This window comes from Lynx canadensis, chromosome B3 (genome assembly GCF_007474595.2).
Source record: "Lynx canadensis isolate LIC74 chromosome B3, mLynCan4.pri.v2, whole genome shotgun sequence".
In the NCBI taxonomy this organism is placed as follows: Eukaryota; Metazoa; Chordata; class Mammalia; order Carnivora; family Felidae; genus Lynx; species Lynx canadensis.
Window position 1 is genome coordinate 44,855,503 of NC_044308.2, and position 18,626 is coordinate 44,874,128.

At 37.8% G+C, this 18,626-nt stretch overlaps 2 protein-coding genes across 7 annotated transcripts in view; both read left to right on the forward strand.

The window, feature by feature from the left end:
• The window catches only part of BNIP2 (BCL2 interacting protein 2), a 26,507-nt gene extending 20,590 nt beyond the window's left edge, over positions 1 to 5,917 (forward strand). For all 4 annotated transcript variants that reach the window (XM_030318055.2, XM_030318056.1, XM_030318054.1 and 1 more), the window contains one exon: positions 1,233 to 5,917. In XM_030318055.2, coding sequence (XP_030173915.1) covers positions 1,233 to 1,284 — 52 coding nt within the window. In that variant the 3' untranslated portion in view covers positions 1,285 to 5,917. The remainder of the gene's footprint in view (positions 1 to 1,232) is intronic.
• Positions 4,932 to 18,626, forward strand: part of GTF2A2 (general transcription factor IIA subunit 2) — a 24,374-nt gene continuing 10,679 nt past the window's right edge. Inside the window, exon 1 of one of the 3 annotated variants that reach the window (XM_030318061.1) lies at positions 4,932 to 5,020. The gene's annotated coding sequence lies outside the window, so the exon portion shown is untranslated. Of the gene's footprint in view, positions 5,021 to 6,828; positions 6,973 to 7,831; positions 7,874 to 18,626 lie in introns of those variants that run through there. The other 2 variants (XM_030318059.2, XM_030318060.1) reach the window with 2 other exon arrangements.

Consider the following 18,626-nt stretch of genomic DNA (forward strand, 5'->3'; position numbering starts at 1 on the left):
GCATATTTTAAGACATTTCACAGAGGCTGTAGGAGGAGGAGCTTACTTAAGGTGAAATCCCTATGATGAGTACTGGTAATAATGGGGTTTCAAAACTGAGTGTGGAAGTATAAGAATTTTAAATGTTGTAGATGTTTCTTCCAAACAGTTCCTCAGTGCCAAGTATGGCCAGGGAGAGATAACAGTTGTTAACATGTTTGAATGTAGTTTAAAAGTAAAGTAATTGTGAAATTCGTTCTTAAGGATATTTCAGATTTTGAAAAGATTGGTTGTATACTGCAAGCCTTACCAAGAATATGTACCTTTCAAATTTTTGGTACCAGCATATTAAAAAAAAAAAATGTTTTTAAATGTTGTTAATCTGGCTTTACCACAGACCAAGACTTTTCGGGCTCATTTACTAATGTTCAGGTAATCCTAGTAATGAGTGGTGATGATCATAGTAATGTAAACATAGTAATGAAAAGTATCTTTGTATATCAAATTGTTTTAAACTCCCCTCCATCAGTAATTCCAACTAGTACAAATATAATAGACTATGGTACATTATCTTCTTTAAAGGGTTGTTTATAATTGTGTGGTAATTACATAATTCTAATCTTCACTTGCCTAAATTTTGATATGATCTCTGTGCGACACACTGCTAATTGAGGCAGATTTTTAACCACCTCTGGATATTTCTGATTATTAAATTCGATGGCTTCTTACTATCAGAGTAAGTGAAAGGCATTTATATTCTAAGTGTACTAGTAAATTTTAGACGATAATTCTGATTTCTATAAATGTGCATTTTTATCACTGAATTTAAAAACATTGATCAATTGGTGGGATTGGTATCATTTTAATATTTCTGTTAACAAAATCATTTTTGAGGGAGTTTTTCCTGCCACTTTCTCATCACTTACATCCCTGCCCCAGCCATGCTATGGCTCCAAGATTTTAATATACTTGTTATAGTTTGAACTTTTAGTAAAGTTTATGGGCATTTGTACGTAAAGTATATTATAGTCTTTGAGGAAACAACAGTCACATTTCTTGCCAGTGTCCTCTTGTCTTTAAAAATTACCTTTCATGGTTGGGGAAATGTCTGGTAACCTTTTTACTATGTCTGCTTCTTTGCAAAGCTTTGTTTTTAACAGAATAATATTCTGTGCTAAAAGTAGTCACAATTTTTAAAAGAAAACTGTTCACTTGCTAGTGTCTTATTATCTATATTGTTTTTCATTAACCAGAGTTGATCAAGAGCTTAATGGAAAACAGGATGAACCGAAAAGTGAACAGTAAGTTTGGCATCTAGTCCAGACAAGACTGAAGAATGTGCTGATGAAGCAGTGCTCTTTTTTGCATTTATAATGCATTTATTGGCCCTGATTTTTATGTAACCTGTTACAAAATTGACTTGATTCTTCCTTAATGGACTTTTGTATAAGGGACTGTTCACTGCTGTATTGGTTTGCAAATCTCTTGAATTTAGCTCTTTATTAGCTAATTATATTGTACTCATTTTATATTTTATATTGCTAAATAGCAGAGAACCACACTTTATATAAAGCAGTTTTTGCGTTTGTTTGTTGAATGATACATCTTCTTCAGTAAAATATTTATATGCCTAATGGTAAAGGAAAGAGATAATATATATTTTTATGTTTCTGAGCAATATTTTTTAATGTATACCTGTCTTGTGGAAGAATGTGCAGGTAAATGAGATCATGATTTGTAAAGTGCATGTTCGAATTTCTGTTTTTGTAGATGGTTAGATACATTTCCTGGGTAACTTACAGAGTAAAGTTGCTCATAAGATGAGGGACAGTTAAACTGGTTCTCATGAACACCCAAAGGTCATGTTCATAATCTAAGTAGATGTATACTATCCTAGGCTTTTTTCTCATTTAATAAATACCGTTTAATTCAGAAGCGCAAATACAAATGTATTGCACACTGTTTCCTTTTTAAACTTTAAAGACAAGTCAAAAAGCCATTTTTAGAACTAAACTTCAGAGGCTAAGAATTGGGATTTGTAATATATGTATATATGGGACATTTTATCTTCTGGCCCAAAGTCAGAACTTTATTATAAAAATTTTAGATTTGTTCACTAATGTGAAATAAGCTGTGTGTCCAGGGTATCACTCTCCAGAATTTGTGAGTGCAGTGTAGTATTCAGAGAATGTGATGAGTTCTTCACTGTCACTATTTTTCTGTAGAAAATAGGGGCTGCTTTTTTAACTGCTCTCAATGTGGGCACTTTACCAAAATACTTTATCAGTTATTTAAACTTGATAGTAAGTGTTTGACCTAGTCAGATATTGTGTGTATTCACATTTTCTTTTGAATCATGTTGACAGTACTGTAAAACTAAGTTATTTTGTAAGTCTTAGAGCATCACTGCATTATGCTGTTTTGGATGACACATTTATATTAACTTTTTGTTTAATTTGGTAAGTACCTTGACACTATATTAAAATACATTGTCCTTAGGTGCTCGCACAGAACTTAATTGCCCGCAGAATCATCCTAAAACAGTAGGTTGGTCTAATATAGTGTCATACACTTGTGTGACTTATTTGGAAAACTTGGTATCCTCCAAATTTGAGGGTACTGCCACACTCTGGGCCTTCCTGTGAGGCAATTTATTAAAGAGTGTCCTAGAGTAGCAAAATTGGAGCAAAGGAGGGCTAAGCTTTTAGGCTTTATTCTGTCAGACTGAACATACATGTGGCTTTCACCATTGCCATTTTTAATATAAAGTTTGTATTACAAAGAGAATTTTCCTTTACTTTTTGTCCTTCTCAGTTATAAACTTGACATGCTAAACCTAAGTCTAATCCTGGAGGATTCCCAGGATGAGATGTTCCTCAGCAGCCTTCTGACTTAACTTGGATCCAGCAGCTGTAGGCAGATCCTAAACTAACGTCACTCTGGCAAGTAAAGCCAAAACCATTACTGCTTGCTCAAACCTTAGAAACGGCTTGTGTTGAAAAAGCAAACTAACAATAACAACTTAGCCATTCCTTCTGAATTTAACCATATGAGAATTATGGATAAACGATTGTGGAATTTAATTGTGATTAGGGTATGTATTTGTAGAGCTCTTAAGTAGTCTTTCCTCTATAAAAGTCTTTATCCTGCTCACAGTTTGCTGAGCTTTTTAAATAGGTGGTTTTCCTCCACATTAACAGTTTTTCAGTTTCAACAGTTTATTGTGTTTGTTCACTTTTGCTTTTGCAAGCATTGTTCCTAACTACAGATACAGCTTGTTGCAAAAGTGGTGCATTTTCTTAAATATTTTTTGAAGTACAACTAGCCCGTCATCCATTAGAACATTAAAATTCAGAGGGAACAGTGTTAACACTTGGGATATAATGAAAGGGATGTGCCGTGAATCGCTAGAGTAAAACACACCTGCTCTAACCTGCACCTTAATGGAATCTGGTATAGAGATGTGCCCCATAATAAATGTCTCATAACCCTAAGGCTTAAGATCATAACTGGTAGGTTGGAGGAGAAGCATTTACTAACTTTGTTGTTAATTGTTTGTCTTTGTGTGACATTTCCCCCCATATCATTCAATTTTAATTTTCCATTACTGATTGAAGTGAAAGTACATATAATTGTAGTATTTCATGTTTCTCCTAAGGTCATGGATCTAACTTAACTGGTTTAATTTGATTTTTGTCAGTATATTTTGTTGTACTTGGGCTCTGAATGCCTCTTAGTCAAAAGTTTCTTGTATAAAGTAATTTGGTTGTGTTCTGCTGGATCATATTCCTAGGTAGCACCAAGGAAAGATGGTATATTGACCTCACAGTTTAAGCTTAATAGCCTTTACCTTGGGCGGAGCTTGGTGGTGGAATATGATTCTAGGTAAGCCCTAGCAGGGTAGTTTGAAAGGAAAATAACAAAACAAGGAAGGAAGAAAAAACTATAAAGGGGTTCTCTCAGATGTCACTGAATGTGTCTGTAAAGGGAAATAGTGTGTGTGGCAGCTCTTGGCACCATGCAGTAGGCTTTCTTGCATCCAACAGGAAAACCTGCAGGCTTCACACGGAACATGTGAGTAAGAAGATTGGAAGTGAAGGAGGCAAAGACGGGTAACACCTATAATGAGAATTTATATTTTCCTCTGCTTTGTCTCTTCATACAGAAACAAGTTGGAACAGAGAGGGTCAGCAGTAACAGTGCTCAGATTAAAGTTTAGGACTAGGTTATTTTTTATGTTTTCTAAGATTGGTAAACGTTAATGTAGTCTTTGAAAGTGGACATCGCTACTTAGTAACTTGCAGTGAGTACTGAAATTTGCTGATTGACGAGTGTATGTCAGTAGCTAGAATTTGTTCGACTGCAATTTCAGAATTTAAAAAGGTAAGGGATCTGCTTTTTGATAGAGACTTCTTGTAGAGGACTATATAGCACCACTATTTGGCGGTTTTTATGTGAGTGCTCAGGGAATCTCGAAATGTTTGATTTAGTGCGGAAGTGGCTTTTTTAGATTTCTTCAGTTGACAGGTAAATTAGCATTAGGATATTATCGGATAGAACGGGCCAGTTTCCTGATGAGATTGGTAAAGGTATATAGAAGGTGACAGTTGCTTTGTCCTCCTTTTCCCCATGTTATATATGGAAAATTAGTAACGTTGCTCAATCAGAAGGGAGAAGATAGGCTGAAAATAGATTTGCTAATCCGTCCCATCTTGTTTTCATGCTTATTTTTTTCCCATCCTATTTAGATATTTGAGAACCGGATCACAAACCTCAAAAGAAAGGAATAGAGGAGTTAATGTGCTTATTAATTAGACCACCTGTTCCGTTAGAGTTTATCTTGTCGCAGGGACCAGGAATTGGAGGAGTTGAGTTGCTGGGAGAAAGCATTACGAATTTACATTCACATGAGAAGGTCAGCTGGTAAGGGCAGTGGAGACCATCTATGCAGTGTTCTAATAGTACTGAAGAATTACCTGGGGAGCCTTTCACTCCCTCTTCCACCACCCAAGATTCTGAATGAATTAGAGTTAGATCTGAGGTGAGTCCCTGTAACGTAACTTTCCTTCAAAGTTCTAAATAGTACTTGAAAATAAGATAATGTGTTAATAAACACCAGGAGTGACTCTAAAATTTGAACAGAACTGTTATTTTGTTTCAACTATGTGTGCTAGATCTACTTAATTTCTTATGTTTTGAGATTTACTTTAAAAACTCTATGAAAAGTTCACATAAAGCACTTAAACACGTAATGAAAATCAAAGGTTTAATGCTTTCAGATTGATAAAGAACAATATTAAACTGTTTGCCTCGGATAGCTGTCTGAGTCTTATGTGACCTTATATAAGAGGTTAAAACATTTACATTTTGAAATCTGTGTGTTTTCACAATCAGTATGGCTAAGGAGGAACTTGGAAAATAATACTACTCTGCTGCTCCACTGCACTTTTTGTATACAGACTTTTTAAGTTATGCCCCTTAAACTGTTCATTTACATAAACCTAACTAGTAAATATTGGAGGTGTTCAGGGCTACTGTCTTGCACAGCCGATTGGACACTGTTCACGTGGAACACAATTTAGAGTTAGTCACCTACACACTTTGATACGAATTCCAAAAATTCAAATATTTTTCTTAATGTAAGTTCACGTTGTTGCCATGTAGACACAATGTGCTGTGATCGTTTCACTATTCAAAATATGTTGCCTAGGCTGGTGCTGTCATCTTACAGTGTGAGAAATTTAGTTCTGATGACTGTGTGTGGAAGATGTTGATGTGATCCCTGTAAGAAAGGAAAGACTTGGTCTTGATTTACTAAGGTGATGTAATATTTTATTTTTCTCTGACTTATTAGGAATACAATAACTTGTGTCCTGATTTGTTGCACATGATACTTTTGCAACGTTAATGGATTTAAATAAATTAATTGTAAAGTTTGTTTTTGACTCATTTTTATCACATATTTTGTCTTACGTTACATTACTAAATTGTTACACTGAGTTTTTATCTTGTAAGCCTTTCAGTAGTTACAGAACTTTTGTTTCTCTTTATGTAGTCTGGGCACTACTTGCTATTCTTCAAAGGGGTGAAGTGTTCATCCTGCTTTCATTTTAAACATTGTTGAAACTATCAAACTTTGTATCTCATAGTTTAGAATCATTTTGGTAGTGGGGAATCCAACAATAAAATCAGTTCAATAAGTGGCTGAAAACGTGGCTTAAATGAGAATGTTTAGCTAACAAAACTGCTCAGAGATTCCATTTGATAGCACTTGTTTATGTATTTACTCCTTAATCACTGTTCACCTACTTAATGGCAAACAGCTGTACACACCATGCTGCCTTTAGTCCACTTAGGATATGCCCTTTGGGTTTATGTAAACTCAATATATATTGCAGTATTTGTCTTGCATTAGGTACAAATTTTAAATACAAGTTCTCCCACATTAAAATTCTTCAGAACTCAACAAGAGCTTGTTGGGCTAACTGAATTGCAGCCGTATTTTGAATCATAAAGTGATACCTGCTCTAATCTTTTCAGAATTGGTCTTCAATTTAGTATTACAGGATCTTCAACAGTATTACCCTGAACACACTTCAGGCATAAAATGTGACTGCCCTAACATCCCTAATTGTGTATCTAACAGTGGATAAGCTTATTATGAACGATTTGGTAAACCTGGTGAATTACTCAAAAAGGAAGCTCGTCCACCGGTCTAGGGCTTGAAAGCTGCCGGCCCCACGCCCTTCCTCCCTCCACACCACACCCTCCCGTGGCAAGGCTTGAGTGGCGTGTGGGAGGAGGGGCTGGGCGGGGCCTCCCGGCCCACCCGCGTGCTGTCACTTCCAGGTTCGGCGAGCACTTCCGGGTCGTCGGCGCAGCTCTGCGGCTTCTGCGACGGCCGAAGAGGTGGTCGGGTAGTAGGTGCTTCCTGCTGGGCTGCTGGCTGCTCCGCTTCTGTCCGCTCCGCGGCGGGAAGCGCCTTCCCCACAGGTACTGGGTGAGCCGCACCCGCGCTCCTTGCCGTCCCCCAGAGGTGGGGTTGCGGTCGGCTGGGTCTTCGAGGGCGGCGCGGAGGGCAGGGGCCCGGGGTGGGCCCGTTACTGACTTCGCTGCCGGGATGGCCAGGCGACCGGTACCCGCGAAGGAAAAGTGCGGGAGTCGGCGGGAGGAGGTTGCGCCCTGCGGCGGGAGGTTTGTGGTCCACAGGGCGCCAGCTGAACGGTCCTGGGGGAGGTCTTCAGCCCAGCACCTTATTGTTAGCCAGGTGAATGTCTTTATGCCTCCCGAGTTGTTGTGTTGTTTCGTTTTGTTTTTGCCGAATATCAGAGGAGCGCGTTCCGTAAGTGTCTCATTCCTGGGCTGCTTCGCTTATTTGAAATCTGCCTTAAAGTTCAAGCGGGCTCCCACAGGGTAACGAATTTAAACTGGATGATTTGATCAGGAAGGACGAGGACTACTGAGTTAGTTCCGAATGTGGAGCCCTTCTAATTAATTTTCTAAATTGCGAAGTGAAGGAGCACGAAATGGATGTGAGGGATACCAGATCTAACAGATTTGAACATTTCACAAGGGATTTTTAAGAATCTAAAATAATTAAAGTAACTAACAAATGTTTAAATAACTTAAAGCTATTTTTTTTAAATTAGTATCTATTGAGGTATAATTGCCACGTAACATTAGTTTCAGGTTAATTAGTGTTTTTCTTTCCTTCAGACAGATACTACAAGCGGAATTTCTGGATCATTTGGTAGTTCTATTTTTAATCTTTTGCAGAACTTCCATGCTGTTTTCCATAGTGGCTGCAGCAGTTTGCATTCCTGCCAACAGTGCACAAGGGTCCCGTTTTCTCTACTTTCTCGCCAACACTTATTTCTTGTCTCCTTGAGAATTGCCATTATCACGTGTGTAAGGTGATATTTCATGGTGGTTTTGATTTGCATTAGCCTGATGATTAGTGGTATTGAGCATCTGTTCATGTGTTTGTTGATCATCTGTAGGGGTTCTTTAGAAAAATGTTCAGATATTTTGCCCATTTTTTAATCAGGTTGTGTGTTTGCTGTTGTATGAATTCTTTTTTATGATTTGCAAATAGTTTCCCCTATTCAGTACGTTGCTTTTTGTTTCTGTTTTTTATGTATATATTTATATATTATCCCTTCAAACCTCTTTACTTTTTTGGGTGTATGCATTGTGCTCAACAGTCCAGTTCACTTGTCCTCTGACTTTAAAATGTAACTCTTATGTATGTATTTAGCATATATATAAACATGTAGAAGTCAATCTTTTGTTTGATTCAAACTTTCAGTGTCTGTTTTCCATTGACTCCCTCTCTACCATATCCCACCCCCTCAACTACCAATCTGTTCTCTGAAACTAGGCGCTTGGGTTTTTTCCTTTTTTGGTTTTAGATTCCACCTGTATCCGATATCATACGGTGTTTGCCTTTCTCTGTCTCACTTCACTTAATGATGATGCCCATGATGGGGCACCTGGGTGGCTCAGTCAGTTGAGCATCTGACTTGATTTCGGCTCAGGTCATGATCTCATGGTTCGTGGGACTGAGCCGCGTGTCAGGCTGTGCACTGACAGCACAGAGTCTCTACCCCCCCTCCTCTGACCCTCCCTCGCTCTCTCTAGCTCTCAAAATAAATAAAATGGTAATGCCCTTGAGGTCTATCCCTGCTGTAATTGGCAAGATTTCATTCTTTTTATGGCTGAATAATATTCCGTTGTAATATATTGACCATGATGCCTTTATCCATTCATCCATTGATGGACACCTAGGTTGCTCTGATAGCTTGGCTATTGTAAGTAATGTTGCAGTGAACATGGAGTGCATATATCTTTTCAAGATAGTGTTTTCATTGGGGGGGATAAATACCCAGAAGTGGAATTGCTGTATCCTATGGTAGTTAATATTTGTAACTTTCTGAAGAACTTCCATACTGTTTTCCATAGTGGCTGCACCAATTTACATTCCCCCCAATAGTGCAAGAGAGTTCCCTTTTCTCCGTCGTCACCAATACTTGTTATTTCTTGTCTTTCTGATAGTGGCCGTTCTAACAGGCATGAGGTCATATCTCGTTGTGGTTTTAATTTGCATTTCCCTGATGATTAGTGATGTTGAGCTTCTTTTTGTGTGTCGGCCATTTATTTGTATGTCTAATTTAGAAAAATGTCTGTTCATGGGACGCCTGAGTGAGTCAGTCGGTTAGGCGTCTGACTCTTGATTTCAGCTCAGGTCATGATCTCACAGTTTGTAAGATGGAGCCGCAGGTTGGGCTCTGCGCTGACAGTGTGGAGCTTGCTTGTGAATCTTTCTCCCTCTCTTTCTGCCCTTCCCCTGCTTGCACAAAATAAATAAACATTAAAAACATTTAAAAAAAAGAAAAATGTCTTTTCAGATCTTCTGCCAATTTTTAAATTGGGTTGTTATTTTGCTGTTCGTTGTATGAATTCTTTATATAATTTGGATATTAATTTCTTATCAGATAGATGATTTGCAGATATTTTCTCCCACTCAGTAGGTTGCCTGTTTATTTTGTTGACACTTTCCTTTGCTGTACAGAAACTTTTTAGTATGATGTAATCCTACTTATATATTTTTGCTTTTTGTGATTTTGCTTCTGGTGTCCAGTTTAAAATATCATAGCACCAGTGTCAAGGAACTTAACTGTAGCCTGTGTTTTCTTCTAGGAGTTTTACAGTTTCGGGTCTTACATTCAAGTCTTTCATCTGCTTTGAGTTGATTATTGTGGGTATAGTGTGTAAATTAGTGGTCCATTTTCATTCTTTTACATGTGTTTGTGCAGTCTTCTCAACATCATTTTTTGAAGATACTTCCCTTTCCCCATTATTCTTGGCTTCTTTACTATAAATTCATTGAATATGTATGCCTGAGTTCATTTCTCGGCTGTTATGTTCTGTTGATATATGTGATTACCGTGGCTTTGTAATATTGTGTAAAATCTGGGAGTGTGATTCCTCCAGCTTTGGTCTTCACTCTCAAGATTGCTTTGGCTGTTTGGGGGTTTGGGGGTTCCATACAAATTTTAGGATTGTTGTGTGTCTTTGAAAAATGCCATTGGAATTTTGATAAGGATTGCATTGAATCTGTAAATTGCTTTGGGTAGTAAGGAAGGACATATTAATAATATTGCTTCTTCTACTCCATGAGCATGGAATGTCTTTCCCTTTATTTGTGCCTTTTTTCAATTTATCTCACTGAATAAACTGAATAATGTCTTGTAGTTTTCAACATATAGGTCTTTTACCCTCTTAGTTAAATTTGTTCCTAGGTATTTTGTTCCTTTTGATGCAATTGCAAATATGATTGTTTTCTTTATTTCTCTAATAGTTATTAGTGTATAGAAACTCAGTACATTTTTGTGTATTGATTTTGTATCCTGTGACTTTACTCAGTTTGTTAATTTATTCTGACAGTTTTTGATGGAGTCTTTAGTGTTTTCTGTATATAACATGTTGTCTACAAATAGTGATAGTTTTACTTTTTCCTTCTCAATTTGGATGCTTTTTGTTTCTGTATCTTGCCTAATTGCTCTGGAAGGACTTGTAGTATTTTGTCACATATAATAGGACAAGAGTCGTGTCTTGTTCATGATCTTAGAGGAAAAGACTTTCTTTTTAAAAAAAAAATTCTTTTTTTTTTTTTTTTTTTTTTTACTTCTTTTTTAATGTTTATTCATTTATTGAAATAGAGACAGAGCACAAGTCGGGGAGGGGCAGAGAGAGATAGAGATACAGAATCCTAAGCAGGCTCCAGACACGGGACTGGAACTCGTGAACCCTGAGATCATGACCTGAGCTGAAGTCGAATGCTCAACGTACTGAGTCACCCAGGCTTTCTGTTTATCATTGTTGAGTGTGATTTTAACTATGGGCTTGTGCTATATGGCCTTTATTATGTTGAGGTATGTTTCCTCTAAATCTGCTTTGTTGAAAGTTATCATAAATGGATGTTGAATTTTGTCATATACTTTTTATGCATGTATTGAAATGATCATAAGATTTTTATCGTTCACTTGGTTATTATGGTGTATTACATTGGCAGATTTGAGGTTCTTGGGCCATGCTTACATCCCTCGAATAAATCCCCCTTGATCATGGTGTATGATCCTTTTAATGTATTGTTGAATTCAGTTTGCTAATATTTATTGAGGATTTTTGCATCTATGTTTATCAGGGATATTGGCCTTCAGGTTTTTGGGTTTTTTTGGGGGGGGGGGGTTGTTTTGTTTTGTTTTGTTTTGTTTCTTGTAGGATCCTTGTCTGGTTTTGGTTTCAGAGTAATACTGGACTCTTAAATGAGTTTGGAAGAGTTCGTTCATCTTCTCTATTGAAAGAGTTTGAGGATTGGTATTAATTCTGTTTTGAATGTTAGGTAGAGTTTATCGGTGAAGGCGTCTGATCCTGGGCTTCTGTTTGTTGAGAAGTTTTTGATTACTGAGTAAATTTCCTTATCATTGATTGGTGTGTTCATGTTTTCTATTTCATCATCATTTGGTTCTGTGTTTTTAGGAATTAATTTCTTCTAGGTTGTCCAATTTCTTGGCATATAATTGTTCATGGCAGTCTCTTGAGATCCTTTCTATTTCTGTGGTGTCATTTGTAAAATCTCTTTAGTGTCTGATTTTATTTGAATTGTTTTTTCTAGGTGTATTTATGAATTTAACTAAAGGCTTGTCAGTTTTGTTTATCTTTTCAAAGAGCCAGCTCTTTTTTTCATTGATACTCTCTAAGGCTTTTAAATCTCTATTTCATTTCTATCTTTATTTTCTTCCTTCTGCTGTGTGTGTGTGTGTGTGTGTGTGTGTGTGTGTGTGTGTGTGTGTTTTAGTTCCTTGAGGTGTAAAGTTAGGTTGTTTGTGAGACTTCTCCAGGTAAGCCTTTATCACTGTGAACTTCTTTCTTACAACTGCTTTTGATGTATCCAACAAATTTTGGTATGTTGTATGTCCATTTTCCTTGTCTCACGACATTTTTTTATTTCTTTTTTGATCTCTCCTTTGATCTATTGATTATTCAGTAACATATTGTATAATCACACATTGTGAATTTTCTAGGTTTCTTTGTATAATTTCTGGTTTCATATCATTATAATCATAAAACATGTTTGATATGATTTCATTCCACCTAAATTTATTGGCTTGTTTTGTGGCCTGACATATCATCTGTCTTGGAGAATGTTCCATGTGCACTTGAGAAAAATATATATTGCTTTTGGAAGGAATGTTCTGTATGTATAATTTAAGTCTGGCCTAACATGTTCTAAGACCAGCATTTCCTTATTAATTTTCTGTTTGACTGAAAATATTGAAATCTCCTATTATTGTATTGCTGTCTTTCTCCCTGTAGGTCTGTTACTCCTTGCTTAATATGTTTAGATACTTCTATGTTGGCTACACAAGTATTTCCAAATGTTCTATTCTGTTGTTGGACTGACCCCTGTATCATTATGTGACACTCATCTTATCACTTATTGCAGTCTTTGTGTTTTAAAGTTTCTTTTCTCTCATTTTTTTAAACGTTTATTTATTTTGAGAGAGTGTGTGTGCAAGCAGGGGAGGAGCAGAGAGAGAGGGAGAGAGACGATCCCAAGCAGGTTCTGTGCAGTAAGTGCAGAGCCCAATGTGGGTCTCAATCCCATGAACCCCGAGATCATGACCTGACCTGAAATCAAGTGTCAGTGCTCAACCGACTGAGCCAGCCAGGTGCCCCTAAAGTTTATTTTTCTGATAGAAGTATAGCTACATCACCTTTCTTTTGGTTTCCATTTGCATGGAATATCTTTTTCCATCTCTTCACTTTCCATTTTACATGTTCTAAAATGTAGGCATCTTGTGCAGGTAGCATATAGATGGGTCTTTTGTTTATATATATGTGTATATATATATGTATATATATAATATATACACACAGATACACACATTCAGCCACTCTGTCTTTTGATTGGAGAATGTAGTGCATTTACAGTTATAGTAATTATTGATAGCTATGTACTTACTGCCATTTTGTTAATTGTTTACTGGCTGTTTTTGTAGTTCTCTTCCTTCTTTCTCTCTTCCTTTGTGGTTTGATGACTTTCTTTAGTGGTATTCTGATATTCTTTCCATTTATCTTTTGTGTGTTTGCTGTAGAGATTTGCTCTGTGATTACCAAAAGGCTTATATATAATAACTTATGTCTGTGTTAGTTTCAGGCATACAACATATTGCTTTGACAGTTTTATACATTACTCAGTGTTCATCATGGTATCTGTCACCATACAGTGTTACTACTATATTATTAATTGTATTCCCTATGACTTCTTTTATAACCAGAAGTTTGTACTGTTTAATCTCTTTTATTTTGCCCATTCCTCCCACCTGCCTCCCTTCGGACAACCATCAGTTCTCTGTATTTAAAAGTGGTCTGTTTTGTTTTTGTTGTTTTTTTTTTAGAATCCACCTATATGGTAAATCACATGGTACTTGTCTTTCTCTGTCTGATTTATTTCATTTAGCATCATACCCTCTAGGTTCATTCATGTTGCCACAAATGGCAAGATACTCTTTTTTATGACTGCATAGTATTTCTTTGCATATATACACCACTTTTTTTTTCTTTTAGTATAGTTAGCACACAATGTTACTTTCAGGTGTACAATTTAGTGGGTTGACATGTTTATACCTGATGCTATGTTCACCACAAGTGTAGCTACCATCTGTCCTATTACATTGCTATTAAAATGTGTTGACTGTATTCCTTATGTTACGCCTTTTATTTGACTTACTCCATAACTGGAGGACTGTATCTCCGTCTCCCCTTCACCTATTTTATCCAACCCCTCACCCCTCTTCCCTCTGGCAATAGTTCTCTGTATTTATCAGTCTGATTCTGGTTTTTGTTTGTTTATTCATTTGTTTGGTTGTGGGTTTTGTTTTGGTTCCACTGATGCGTAGAATCATGGTATTTGCCTTTCTTAGTCTGACTTATTTCACTTAGCATAATACCCTCTAGGTCTATCCATGTTGTCTCAAAACGCACAATGGTTTTCATTTACATTTCCCTGATGATTAATGATGTTGAGAATCTTTTCAGGTGTCTCTTGGCCACTTGTACGTCTTCTTTGGAAAGATGTCCAATCAGGGCTTCTCCCTATTTTTTAACGAGATTATTTGTTTTTTTCGTGTTGGGCTGTAGAAGTTTTTTATATATCTCGGATATCAACCACTTATCAAATACGTCATTTGCAGATATTCTATCCCACTCACAAGATTGTCTTTTGTTTGATTGATGGTTTCCTTTGCTGTGCAAAAGCTATTTATTTTGGTGTAGTCCCAATAGCTTAATTTTTGCTTTTGTTTCCCATGCCTGAGGAGACGTATGCATAAATAAGTTGCTAAGGGCAGTGTCCAAAAGATTACTGCCTATGTTTTCTTCTAGGAGTTTCATGGTTGCAGGTCTCACATTCAGGTCTTTAATCCATTTTCTGTTTATTTTGTGTATGGTGTTTGTGTTTGGTGTCAGAAAGTGGCCCAGTTTTCCCAGTACCATTTATTGAAGAGACTGTCTTTTTCCCATAGTATATTCTTGCCTCCTTTGTGATAGGTTAATTAGCCATATAAATGTGGTTTTTATTTCTGGGCTGTCTGTTTTGTTCCATTGATTGATATGTCTGTTTTTATGCCAATACCATAACGTTTTAATTACTATAACTTCGCAATGTAGTTTGAGCTCGGGAAGCATGTTGCCCCAGCTTTGTTCTTCTTTGTCCAGATTGCTTTGGCTACGTGGGTTTTTGTTGTTCTGTATAAATTTTAGGCTTTGCTGTAGTTCTGTGAAAAATGCCATTGGAATTTTGATATGGATTGCATTGAACTTGTAAATTGCTTTACATAGATTGTATGGAGATTTTAACAATACTCTTCCAGCCCAAGAGCATGGAATATCTTCCCATTTATTTTTGTTGTCTTCAATTTCTTTCACCAGTATCTTACATTTTCAGTGTAGAGGACTTTCACCTTGTTTAAATTTATTTTTATTTTATTCTTTTTGATGCAATTGTAAATGAGATTGTGGGGTTTTTTTTTCTTTTTTAAAGTTTGTTAATTTTGAGAGACAGAGCGTGCTGGGAGCAGGAGCAGTGGGCAGAGAGATTAGAGAATCCCAAGCTGGCTCCATTCTATCAGCCTGTAGAGCCAATGAGTTGTTTTTTTTTATTTCCCTGATAGTTCATTGTTATAATTATTTTTGAAACGCCCAGAGTCTAAGAGACCCCCAAAAACGAACCACCAGAGTCCAGAGTCAAAGCTAAGCAGCAAGGGTCATTTATTGCAGGTTCGAACCTGGACCTCTGCGCACTCGTTGCCGGTGACGCTAAGAGGCCCCGAGAGAGGTTTTTACACCCCTTTTATAGACAGGTACAAACAAGTCATGGGGAAATCAGGAATTTTCCACAGTTACAGAGCTGCGATTGGTTGGTGTTTAAAGTTGGACACTTAGCAGTATTCGATTGGTTCCTGCCTTTAGGTCAGACCACAACCAGGGGTACGGGTATCACAATGATTGATCAGGAATACACGGATGTGCCAAGCAACAATGATTGATCAGGAGTACACGGGCTCGCCAAGCAATTGTACAGAAGCGGAACAAGCTGGTTAGGCTTGGTTAGTTTTCAGTTTCCTGTAACTTAAGCTTTTAAGTTTCAGTTTTCTCAGGCCTCTCATTTTCTGGATAACTCTTACGATGTTGTCAAGTGGGCATGACCTAAGAGTTGGTACTCCTACTTTGTCAAGTTTCTCTCTCTATTGGGACCTCTTGTTGCCCTTTTTAACCCCTCCCCCATCCACCCACGTAGATTTTTTGCCTTAATTTACTAAGCAGATACTTATTTGGCTTCCATTATGAGTTAGTTGCTGTTTGTTCTAGACAATTGGTTTACTTCCGTGAACAAAACAGATAAAAGCCCCTATTGGAAGATGCAAAAAATAAACATAATTACATAACATGTTAGAAGGTGGTAGTGCCATCAAAAACACATAGCAGGAAAAGGGGGATTGGGAAGTTCCAAAGTGGAGGTGCAAGTTGGTACTTTAAGTATGACCATCAGTTTAAGGCTCATTAAGTACAAGGTGTACTTGAAGGAATTGAGAGAATCAAGTAGGTATCTGGGGGGAGAGTATTCCAGGTAGAAAGAACAGCCTTTTCAAAGGCTTACATAGGCAGGTACTTCCCTGTCATGTTCTAAGAATAACATGGAAGGCAGTGTGTCTGTAGACATACTGGGTGAGAGCAAGGGAGAGATGGTAGGTCTGGTTGGAGAGATCATAGGCAGCCAAATTCTTGTAAGGACTGAGTGAAATGGAAGGTTTGGAACAGAAAAGAGGTATGTTCTAACCTAAGTTTTAACAGATTACCTGGCTGCCAAATTGGGATTAAAGTGTAGGGGCAGTGTGGAAGCAGGGAAACCAGTTAGGAAGCTAGTTCAGTAATCCAGTGGCAGATGATCACAGCACAGACCAGGGTGATAACACATGGTGGAGTAACATTGGAAATGGTGAGAAATGGATGGATTCTGAATGCACTTTGAAGATAGAGTTTACAGGATTTGCTAGGGATTAGATGTGGAGGTGAGATGAGGGGAGTGGAGGATAACTTCAAAGGTTTTTGTGTAAACCCACAGAAGTATGGAGTTACATCAACTGAAAAGGGAAAAACAAAAAGTAAAATGTTGAGTAGGCAGTTGGATCCAGTAGTGCCTTCAAGGGCAAGGTATATGCTAGCATATGAATTTAGGAATCATCAGCAAGGATTATCCTGAGGAATGAGTGTAGACATCAAAAGACCACTGACAGTGATTTGTGACTTAGAGAATTCAGAAAGAACAGGGTAAACTAACAAATGATATAGGGAAGGATAAACCAGGGAGTTGAAGAGAACAACCCAGGGGCACTTGGTGGCTCAGTCGGTTAAGCATCTGACTTCGGCTCAGGTCATGATCTCACGGTCTGTGAGTTTGAGCCCTTTGTCAGACCCTGTGCTGACAGCTCAGACCCTGAAGCCTGCTTTGGATTCTGTATCTCCTCTCTCTGTCCCCTCCACCTCTCACACTTGCTCACTGTCTCTCAAAAATAAACATAAAAAAAAAAGAAAGAAAAAACGTGTGAGGTCCCAGAAGCTAAGCCAAGGTCCTATATCAAAAGGGAGAGTCATCAGCTGTGTCAAATGATTAAGTCTGAAGAGGACTAAGAAATCTGGATTAGCTTCACCAATGCCGTTGGTTCACCATCTGTTTCATTTGAGTGTTGGAAGCAAAGCCTGTGAGGAGTGAGTGTAAGAGAAAATGGGAAAGGAGAAATGAGAGATGGTGAGTGCGGGTAACTCTTGGGAGTGTTCCTTACAGAGAAACAGAGTGCAGCTATGAGGAAAGGGAGTTGAGACTTTTTATTTTATTTTCGAGAGCGAGAGCACGCATGAGCCTGGGAGAGGGGCAGAGGGAGAGAGAGAGAATCTTAAGCTCCACGTTCAGCTCAGAGCCCAGCCAAGGGCTTGATCAAGGGCTTGATCCCAGGACCCAGGGATCATGACCTGAGCCAAAATCAAGGATCACATGCTGTACCAACTGAGCCAGCCAGGCGCCCCAGGACTTTTGGTTTTTTTTCTTCCTGAAGATAAGAGAAGTAGCCACCTTGTTTATTTGCTGATGGCAATGATCCTTAGAGATGGGAAATTAGAAGGTCAGGGGGAGAAGGACTAATTCAGTTGTTGGAATAATATTCTTGAGTGTACTAGAGGGATAGGCTTGATGCACAGGTTGAAAGATTGTATTTGAATAACAGCATGGATGGTTTGGCACAGTGACAGGCAGTGAGGCAAAGTATGTGCATGTAGATGTTGGTAGGTGGTTTGGTACCATCTTGCGAGTCTGGAAGTTTCATTGCTTCATTTTCCTAAGTAACGAAGAAAACTTTGTATCACACTATGACAAATTTTTAATATTTGATATTAGCATTTTGACATAACCACCAAGTTATTTGTTCACTAATACTTATTGAATACATACTAGTCATTGTTCTAGATGGTAAATTTTTTAACTGTGAACAAAACCCACTCTTATGGAACATCTATTTTAGTGGATGGAAACAGTAAGCATATGTGTGTCAGCTACAGTTAATGGTATGAATGAAAGTTAAAACAGTGTAAGGGGGAAGGGAGGTAGTTCTTTTTTTTATAGGTTGGTCACAGAAGTCCTTTCTAATGAAGTGACATTTGAGCAGAGATGTGAATTAAATCAGGGAGTGAACCATGGAGGTAGTTGGGAAGAACACTTGAAGCAAAAATGACAGTGCAGAAGCCCCAAAGCAAGAATATCTTGCCTTATTGAAGACCAGCAAGGTACCAGTATGGCTGCATCAGAGTGAATGAAGGAGTAAGTGGAAGAAGGTAAGTTCAGTGAGGTAGTAAGGGACCCAGAGGATGTCGGCCTTGCAAACCATTAGGAGGACTTTATTCTGAGGTAGGATGCTGCTATTGAACGTTTGCAATAAATGAGAGATGTGGCTTCATTTATGTTTTAAAAGGCTCAGTGTGGCTGCTCTAGGGGCAGGGGTGTTATAGGCAATTGTAGAAACAGGGAGAGCTCT